Genomic DNA, 9,769 nt, shown 5'->3' on the forward strand with positions numbered 1-9,769 from the left:
GATTACAACTCTTTTAATTTGAAGTTGCTCGAGAATTTAGACATGCTTTAGAATTATGAGTGTGGGGAAAATTCGATGTTCCTTAGGATTATATAACTGAGGAGGGAACATTGCAACCAGGATCTGAGGCTTTGTTTCTCTCTTGCTCTGAAACATTTCTGAAAAGGCAAGGAAGGGAGGGGTAGTGTCTGGGGCAATGCTGGTAGCCTGCATGTGTTGTAAATCATCCTTCCATAACAAAGGACTGCATTGTTCTAGCTGGCCCACTGGGCAGGTCTGCCAGGCTACTTGGAACTGTAGTGGGAAGGTGGTTGATTGGAGGGTTATCTGCATATAAAAGGTTTTCTCCCCTCCAAAGAAAGACTCCAATACAAGGTATCTGGTCCCAAGGAGTCTAAATTGTAACAGCAACCCCTATGGACTTTGTGGGTATGAGTTTTGATTGAAATGTAAAGCTTTCTTTTCTGTAAGTTTAAGTTTTCCATCTGACCATAGCAGAAAAAGCTAGACCCACCTAGTGAAATTTTGTAAGAACTCCAGGGCAAAAACGAACCACTTGCAACCCACGTGTTGTATAGCAGTAGGACCTGCCGCATTAGGTTGGGGGAGAATTAAAAGAGTTAATATGTGTAATGCATTTGGAACATGGCACATGGCGAGCTCATACAGAGCACATGAGAATTTATTGGTAATAAATGTCCGATGATTGCTCACGCAAGGCCGTATGTCTCTGATAGAACTTTCTTCATCACTAATGCTAGCCACGAAGTCAGGCAGAATCTGAGATGGACTTACTGATTGCCAATTCAACCCCTCCAAATGTATCCATTCTAAAGGGATCCAGCAACTGTCGGCCACCTGATGGTGACTTAAAAGGCTGAGCTGAGTGGTAAGACTGGTTTCCCCTGTCTGGGGCCTGGGTCTGAGTGTTTATCACTTAAACAAGCACTTACAAATCCAAACCTTCTGCCAGCGACCTCACTGGCCACACTCCTTATAAACATAATTGATAGAAGTGTAAATACTTTGTAGCAGTTGACTTCTGCCTTTGTAAACCCTCTTCTGGAGTCTACCTCAGGGCAGACGTAGCGGGCACAGGCACAGCCAAGTGGTTGGAAGCACTCCAGGCTACATCAGCCAAGAGTTGTCCCTAGCGGGCCGGGGCCTATGCAGATGGCTCTGTTTATGCCACCCCTCCATTACAATGGGATCCCAATAACAAAGAATTCCATCAAACTCCCCCCAAGACCACTATTATTTATTTTACCCTGGTTACCAGAAACAGAATCTCAACAACAAAGAATCCAGTATTACAAATGTCTGCAATGTCTGCTGTCCAGCCCAAGAAACATCAAGAGACTCCATCTCCGTCTTAAAAGGAATTTAAAAAGACAAAACCAGATGATGGAGGGTTTGCAAACTATTTGAGAGGGAAGCTTGGAGGGTGGTGGCTGGGATCTTGCCACAGTCAGTAATAACCCTAATCCCGTTCCCATTGCAAATTCAGGAGAGTAATGAGGATAGTAAGAACTTTCTGGAACCATCTCTCTTTAGACTTGAAAGGGAATCTGTGCAACACCAGTTTTCCTGGTTATTATAACCAGACAAGTTCTCTAATTCATCCTGGGCCACTCCCCAAGGGACCGGTCATGAGTTATCCACAGAGACAGCTGGACAGTGCCCATTTCCCCGGGGGGGTGCAGAGGTAGCACCAGAGATTATCAGGGGCTCATTTTTGAGGGATGTGCCTACAAGCTTGTTCATTTGCCCAGAAAACACATTTGTTTTGTTTTCTCCCTCTTGGAGTGTAAGATGAATGTCAAAACCTCATTTTCCACCAAAGCGAGGGGCTCACCATAAATACACCCATGGCTCCTAAACCTGGGGTTAGGAGCTGGCTGGGCAGGCAAACCCAGATCTGCGGCGCCTGGCGAGTGCTGGAGCTGGGAGCAGCCAGGAAGACTTTGAGGGTTGAGCCCTCTCTGCACACCACGCAGCGCCAGGCAGGCTGCAGAGTGTTGCGAATGTTTTTGATTTGAGGCAAGGGAGGAAACTCAAAAGCCAGACATCGTGACACAAGTGGATTTGGTTCTGAGACAGCCGGACTGCACGCCCCTCCCCCTCCCAGCCTGGACGTCTTTATGACTGAGCAGGGCTGGAGGCCAGTGGGCAGCTGGCTGATGGCAACAGCAGATGTGGTTGGCAGCCAGGGGGGCCTGGAGCCTGGCAGAATCCAGGAGCCCACAGCAGCAAAGGGGAGGCGAGAACAGCAGGACAGGAGACCTGGCCAGGGGAGGGAAGAGGAGGGCTCCGAGGTGGGCCTCTGCTGAACCATCAGCCCAGGGCTTAGGCAGTGGCATCAGACGGACCTGGGATGGAGTCTTGGGTCCGCCCCTTAGGGCCTGGGCCAGCCAATTGTTCTCAGCCTCCCTTTTGCTTTTCTGAAGAGGAGACTAACGATGGATTGTAGAGATATCACAGCAAACATCAGTTATTTCAAAAACCGTCCTATGGGGTCTGGCACACAGATTTTCCATAAATAGAGACAATAATTGTTATAACTGATGTGGTCCTAAGCAGGTAAATTTCATCTCTCTGTGCCTCAGTTTCTTTATCTTTAAAATAGAAGCGATATTACTACCCTTCCTTATAGGATTCTTCAAAAGATGAACGGGGATAACGTAGAATCTGCCATGTTATAAATGTTCAGTAAATTCTAACTCCTTCCCTTTCTCTGCTCCCCTGTACCCCAGACACATACACATCCCTGCCTTCCCTTTCCAAGGTGGCAAAGGAGGTATTCCCCTACCTAGGTGGAGAGGGTCGTTTCTCAGGGCCAGGTGGTGGTAGATCATAAATTTTAAAACAAAACAAAAACAGGGATTAAGTGAAGTTAATCAACAAGGAAAGAGATGAGCAAAAGTAATAAAACATAAAGCTAGATTTATTAGAAGAGAGAAAAATGTGTTCCAGAACTATAAATAGACAAGTCCGCCTGAGAGAGTGGACAGAATGGGGACTTGGGTGGTTTCCAGCTGCGACTCTGTCTCTTTCCCTCTGTGTGTGTCTCTCTCTGTCTCTCTCTCCCCACCCTCTCTCTCCTAGAGTGGACTTGCATAAGCCACTTCATCCCTCTGGGTGCACCAGAGCTCTGAGCTCCCTTCCAGCCTGTCTAAGGTGCAGTAGGAGACACTGGGTCCAGTGCAGGGGTGAGGAAGTAAGGGGCAATCGCTAGCTGGGGGGCCAGGAAGGGGGAAGGTGGAGCTCCCAGCTCAGCAAGGGAGCAGACAAGGGCTGCCAGAGCCCTGCAGCCTGGAAGCTGGTGGGAAGAAAAGGGGGCGGTGGCGCGGCAGTGATCACTGAAATGCAGCACTACTCAGTGCTTCGGGAGCATAAAGCCACCTGCAGGAAAACTCTTATTTAATTCCGAACGTGGGGAAGGGATCTTCAGTAAATATATAAAGATCAACCTCTCACTCACTGGACATTGTTAACACAACCACATAGGCTGACTAGAAATAGAAGTTAATAGAATCCAGTTGGAGATGCTTGTCACTGCCCTTGAACTGAGATGTTTTCAGTCCCATGTTAGCACGGTTTCCCTGCCCACCCCCAACACACACACCCTTCTCAGAGATGAGGTTAGGCTGAAAGCATAGAAAGTTACCTTGCATATTACGAAGGTTTGAGGCATCCCTGGAAACCCTGTCAGCTGTCAGGATCTGTACCCTGTGGGAACACTGATTGGAAATCCTGGCACCACCCCACAGTAGCCCCTCAACTGCTATTCACTGTGGCCCCATCGCCCCACGCATGCCGGAGTGTCTTAGCTATGAAATGCTCTAAAAGACTAAGAACAGTAAATATAGTCAGGTGGCATTGGTTCAGCTCCTTTGTGTGAATTTGAAGACATCACTCAAAACTTAGAGCCTGTCTTCCTCATCTGTAAAATGGTGTCAATACCCCACAGTATTCTCCTGGGTTCTCCTGGGCCTTAAATGAGATCAAGTATGTGAAAGCACGACTCAAAGAAATGTCAGCTGTGATTATTTGCCCCTATAGATAGATGGTGGCTCACTTAGCTTGCAGGAAAGACCTTCTAGGCCCAAGTGGCATAGGTGAGAGAGCTGGCAGCTTTAGCGAGACACGTGTGGCAAAGGTCCATGGGACTGGCTCCTGATTTCACAGCCCCAGATCAATGACTGCAAGCTTCTACAGTGAGAATAAAGTGAATCTTCTGAAAGCAGCACACCCAAAGAAGAGGTCTGCCACACAAAGCATGTGTAAAGAAGCAGTCATCTTAGCGTTCAAGAAAGAATACCCTCGAGGCTATGCTATGTGGAGCCAGACATCTGTCTTAGGTATACCTGGAAGACCACGAAGTTAGTGAATAGGAGATAAGCTACTCTTGAATATAAAGCAGCAAATTACAATTTACAATGCTACAGGCTGTGGCCTTTGACAAGTTACTGATCTTGTTCTATAAGCCTGTTTCCTCATCTGTATTATGGGGATAATACTAGAATGCACCTCCTTGGATTGCTGTGATCCTTGAGAGATAACCCCTGAAAGGCACAATGCCAGATTCAATGTGCCCAATAATCACAGGATACTAGGTCATACTTTGTCTAAACGGCAGAAAGTTAACGTTTCAATAGAGACGAAGTTAGACATCTGCTCTTTTTCAAATGAGATTTATTGTACATAAAATAAATTAATTACAGTTTAAGCCAAAGCATGAGTGGCTTTTTAAAGTGCATCTGTGGAGGGGATTTGGCATGTAGCCCCTGTTCACTTGCTGTAAGATAGTGTTTTAGTATTTCAGCCACCCTTAGGCACAACTCAGCCAGGCCTAGGAAGCAACCCAACGTCATTGCCATGAACCATTTACACAAGTCACACCAAAATCAACTGGCACATTTTTTTCTTGATGGAACAGTTAAAAACAAAAACAAAAAACTATACAGTCAAAGTCTGGGGTTGAAGAGTGTGAAGTTCACAGCTCCTCCACACACACACCCAACTGAGCATGCTCATCTTGTGAGGGGGAACCAGAACCTTCCCGCAAACCGTGCAAGCTTACCAACATCTGGTATACAGAATATTCTGGCCCATAAACTCAACCTGTTTTTGAGGGGTAGGGGATTTTCCATCTTGTACATGAAAGAAATCTGGGTATCCTTCAGGTTAGAAAGGCATTCTGTAAGAATAGTGTTCCAGAGTTACAAATCATACTGATAAGAGAAAAGCAATTCTTCCCCTTGGGGAAAAAGAGGAAAAGAAAGAAGAAAAGAGAAAAAAGAAAAAAGGGGGAAAAAAGAAAGCCTATCAATGCTTAATCTGTTCTTTCATTCCCACTGTAAATCACATGAATACATTTGGTGAAACTGCAACGGACCACCATTTACAAGGTAGTTGAATGCAGAAACCAAAACGATTATACCCCCTCCCCACTCTAAAGGAAAAGACACAGAGTACATTTCACATATTCAGAGAGTGGCTCAGTGGGCTCTTTCAAGCCTCATCAATCCTGTCCCCCCGCTCAGAACAACACTTCCTTTTCTGTAGCAGTTCCATAGGCCCTCTTGGCCCTTCTGCTCCAGCCCTTCTGGAACCAGGAATCATTGCCAATATTCAACGTTCCTGCACTGGGAGAACCTCAGGCCCTCTTCCTGGGAAGACCAAACCCCCTTGAGTGCTCCTCCTGCTTCAGACGGAGGTGACAGTCCTCACTTTGGCAGAGAGAGCTTGCTTAAACCTCCTTTTCAGGTCCTGCATGTTGGGTGACTTGGGCCTGGGAATGAGGGAGGTTCTTCGCTTCTCGGGTGTGCTGCTAGGCTGCTGTTTGTGACTGACCTCTTTACAGAGGACGTGGAAGGTGCTGTAGACATCATTATAATTTTCACTGACAGACACTTCATAGAATGAGCAGCCTAGCATGCTGGCCAGCTGCAGTCCAAGCTGAGGGTCAACCTGTTTGATGTGCAACAGGTCAGCTTTGTTGGCCACGACCACCACAGGCAGCCGGGTGCCCAGGTGTAGCTGCTGCACGTGCTGGTGGAGCTGGCTGATGAGTTCATAGCTCTTGTAGTCAGTGATGGAGAAAACGATCACCACAGCATCTGCCCAGCGAATGCACCTATTCAGCTGTTCACTGCAGCTCAGGCTGTTCTCATGGACCTGAAAGAGAGGGGTGATGGCAAGGTGAATGCTGGCCAGTGGTACAAAGAGCCTGGGCTTGGGTAGATTTCAAATTCAAAAGAGCCCTTCATAGTAATGCCAGGTTGCGGGCCATAAACAAGTTATATCCCACACACTTCAGCTTTCTTGACAATATGTTGATCCAGCTGCACAGAGTTGGAATAAATAACAGTGCAGCTCACCACACTCAAGTGGAAAATTGACCTGCAGAGAACTCCGTGCAGAGAGACTTTGTAGTTGCACAAAATGGGAAATTAACTGGCTAGACAGTAAGTCTGGGGAAGTAAAGATAGGAGCTGGAAGCATTTAAACCTGGATAACTGCCCAGTTCAGGAGGCGGGGGGGAAAAAACCCTAGCATGGCGCTTTTGTCTATAGAGCGACTTTCCAGTACAAAAGAGATTCCAAGTATTTGCAGACTATACCCAGAAGCTTGGTTTTTCATGCCAAAGACACACATATTAAAACTGGACTTTTAAACCATAGCAAGGAAAACACCAATTCCAACTGCATTTGGTTTGGGCTTTCCGGCTGTGTTGAATCCTTCTGAAGGAAGATTTCTGCCCCCTAGCCAAATCTCCCAAACTAAACCATGCTAAGATTGACCAACAGCCAGATACAATTGAATTATCAGACATGTAAAAGTCTAGATGTGACTCCCCAAATTTCTCTGATCCTGCAGCATGAGGAACTTTGAGAAAAAGTGAATGATTCCACAGCCAAGTAGGCTCCCCTTTCACCCAGAGTCTCAGAGCTTCTCACCTGAATACCTGGAGTGTCTTGAACCTGAATAGCCAGGGTTTCACCTTCTATCTGAACTTGTCTAGTATAGAGATTACCTATGAAGGCAAATAAAAAAGATTATGTTCTTCCCTCTTGTACAACTTTTAAAACATTGTGAGTTTTAAGCTAGAAAAAAAATGCACAATGCACAAATGCACACAAAACAGCTATAGTTTATTTCTATTTAGTGGGCTTACTTCAGATTTTTTTTAAAAAACAACAGCAATTTTAACCCTATGTTAGATTTATTAAAACCAGGGCAAAGTTTGCAAGTTTTTGAAAACTTATTTATCTAATTTTAAACAAAGTTTCCATTTTTGGAGTACTCCCTTGATGCAAATTATCTTGCTCAGCCTATGTGAGGTTTCTGTTTTCTTGAGTACTTGATTCATTCTTTAACTGTAACTTTGTATTTTGGCCGTTAGATATAATGGCTTGCTAGACAAATACTGTTAGTAAACACACAGCCAATGTCATCAGTTGGAATAAAAATGTGACATAATGATAATCAACTCTACATCAAAGCAGAAGGCTGCTATGTCTTATCTTGGGATAGCTTATACAGCTCGTTTCACATAATCCCCTGTAGGTACTCATAGGGTCTACAGAGTTAAGCAATTTGCTAATAGCGCATAGGTAGAAAGCTCTTAAGCCTCCCCAGTGGCTATTCTTAATCATAAGGATTGAAAAATGTGTCCTCTCATTTATTCGGGAATTCTCCTCCTAAAATTCTACCATCCAGTTGTTTGTCTTTGTTAAGAAGGAGGAACTTTAGGTTTACAACTGCTCTCCTTTGGCCTTTGCTTTAAAAGGTCACCTCTGAAAGGCAGCCAGCAGCGAAGGAGAGGGGTGGGGGAAGGAGCTGGCCATCCCTTTTTTTTTTTTTTTTACGACTTTTGCAGGAGTGTTTTGAAGGGAGAGGTTCTTGGCTACAAAGGGTGCTTCCAACTGGGGTCACTATAGTTAAAACATACCAAGGAGAATACTTTCAGGCACTTGATAAAATGATGAATGGGCTTGGAATGGAATGAGGCCAGATGGTAGTTATGGGAGGGGGGCGCCATGGAGGGCTGGGGACTGGGGAAAGTTTTAAGTGGCAGGATCCTCAGGCTCGGACTGTCACTGAAAGAACCTGCCTGGGAAGCGCTGGAAAATGGGAACCGCAGTCCTCCTGCAATGGGACAGAATTTTTCTCAAATGCATTGTCTCACCTGCATTTCTTTCATAGTCACCGATGAATCGTTTGGTGAGGAACCGGACCACCAGTGCTGCAGGTCAGAAAAAAGAAAGTCAAAGTGTTAACCTTGGAAGTTAGATTGTTCTCCACCCCAGCCCCTGCCTGGAAAACAGCTCTCCCAAAGAAAGCCATAGATGGCCACCAAGTGAAATTCCTACCCTGTAGCTCCTTGACTCTTCTTCCAGACAAAAAGGAGGGGGCTAGAAGGCATCGTGAATTATGGCTCTGGGCAGCTGGAAGGCTCACTGGGCCCACCCCCTCCTCTGAGCCCGGCTGAGCCACACCTAAGCTTTCCAGTAGACCCATGTCTTCCTAACCTTCAAGACCTCCCAGAGGGGAGATCTAACTCTCCTTTCTATGCCAGGCATTGCCAGAGGCTCAAACACCCCAAAGTTCTGATGGTGGCGGTGCCGGTGGTCCCCAGAAAGCTGCCTGGCCATTCTTGATCCCTGTTTCTGTGGAAACAGGGATCTGTGGAAGCAGGCGGGTGGCGTAGACAACGGCTAAGCCCACTCCCAAGGTGCAGCGGCTCCCTGCAGCGGACGGAGAGCGGTCGGGCTGCAGCTCTCACCGCTCCCTACGCCTTGTTCAGCCTCAACTCCCGTCAGGGGTCGTCCACGACCAGATCCAGGGCTAAGCGCGAGGACTCACCGGTCTTGCCCACGCCGCTGGCGCCCACCACGGCGATCTTGACCAGGCGGCGGCCGGCGGCGCCCACGCAGCAGTCGGAGGCGGCGGCGTTGCCCGGCGCGGGGTACTCGGCGATGGTGCACATGTTCTGAATGAGGCGCATCGCCTCGGCTGCGGCGCGCCGCGCGGGAAGGGACTGAGGGACCGGAGAAGGCTAGCGCTGCGCGGGAGCGGGCGGGAGGACCCGACTGCGGAGCTCCGCGGTAAGAAATAATAATAACAACAATAAATAAGTGCAGGTACGGGCGGGGTGGGGCCGGGCGCCGACGCTCGCAGGGCTCAGGCTCCGGACCGAGACTGCACTCGGGCGGCGCGCAGGCTGTTTTCTCCGCGGCAGGCCCCGCCCCCTCTCCCCGCAGCCAATCCCGGGGCGCCCTGCACGAGGCCCCGCCCCCGGCGCCGCTCCGAGCGCGCGACGCCCCCGGAGGCGCCTGGAGTCAGTGGCGAGCCCCGTGAGGCGCGGGGAGAAGAGGCAGCGGGCGGAGGGGAGCAGCGGGTGGTCCGAGGCGGCGCAGCCCAGGGCTGGAGCCTGGTAGGTCCCGCCGCGCGAGCACGGGGCAGATCCTGTGGCTGCGGGGCCGGGAAGAGAGCGCAACCTCCACAGAGCCATTCCGGGCCGCTGCCTCCGCCGGCTCCACAGCCGGCGCGCGCACTCGCTGCAGCCCCCACCTAGGGCGCCTGCTCGGGGCGGGCCGGGAGCGGCGTTTGCTGCCCGGCTTAGTGCCGCACGTCCTAATTTGGAGCGATTGCACTGGCTTGAGTACATCCCAGCTCATCGTTTCGGCTACAGTTGCAATCATCCACAAAGACTCCAGCCTAAGACCTTTAGACCCCCGTTAAAATGTGACATTCGAAGCAA

The 9,769-nt window shown here is 48.7% G+C and overlaps 1 protein-coding gene across 1 annotated transcript; it reads right to left on the reverse strand.

Annotated features, from left to right (window-relative positions):
* Positions 1-4,677: 4,677 nt before the first annotated feature.
* RASL11B (RAS like family 11 member B) lies at positions 4,678-9,270 on the reverse strand. Its single transcript, XM_055294739.2, has 4 exons — positions 8,872-9,270; positions 8,195-8,251; positions 6,963-7,039; positions 4,678-6,180 (listed from the first exon to the last, which is right to left on the reverse strand). Exons 1-4 carry the CDS (start codon positions 9,011-9,013, stop codon positions 5,710-5,712), a joined length of 747 nt encoding a protein of 248 aa, XP_055150714.1. The 5' UTR covers positions 9,014-9,270; the 3' UTR covers positions 4,678-5,709.
* Positions 9,271-9,769: the final 499 nt, after the last annotated feature.

This window comes from Symphalangus syndactylus, chromosome 10 (assembly GCF_028878055.3).
Source record: "Symphalangus syndactylus isolate Jambi chromosome 10, NHGRI_mSymSyn1-v2.1_pri, whole genome shotgun sequence".
Lineage (NCBI taxonomy): Eukaryota > Metazoa > Chordata > Mammalia > Primates > Hylobatidae > Symphalangus > Symphalangus syndactylus.

Coding starts and splice junctions, on each gene's coding strand:
- RASL11B (XM_055294739.2), bottom strand. CDS start 9,013: ATGCGCCTCATTCAGAACATGTGCACCATCGCCGAGTACCCCGCGCCG. Junction 8,252..8,871: donor CAGCGGCGTGGGCAAGACCG/GTGAGTCCTCGC, acceptor TCTGACCTGCAG/CACTGGTGGTCCGGTTCCTC. Junction 7,040..8,194: donor TGACTATGAAAGAAATGCAG/GTGAGACAATGC, acceptor TTGCCTTCATAG/GTAATCTCTATACTAGACAA.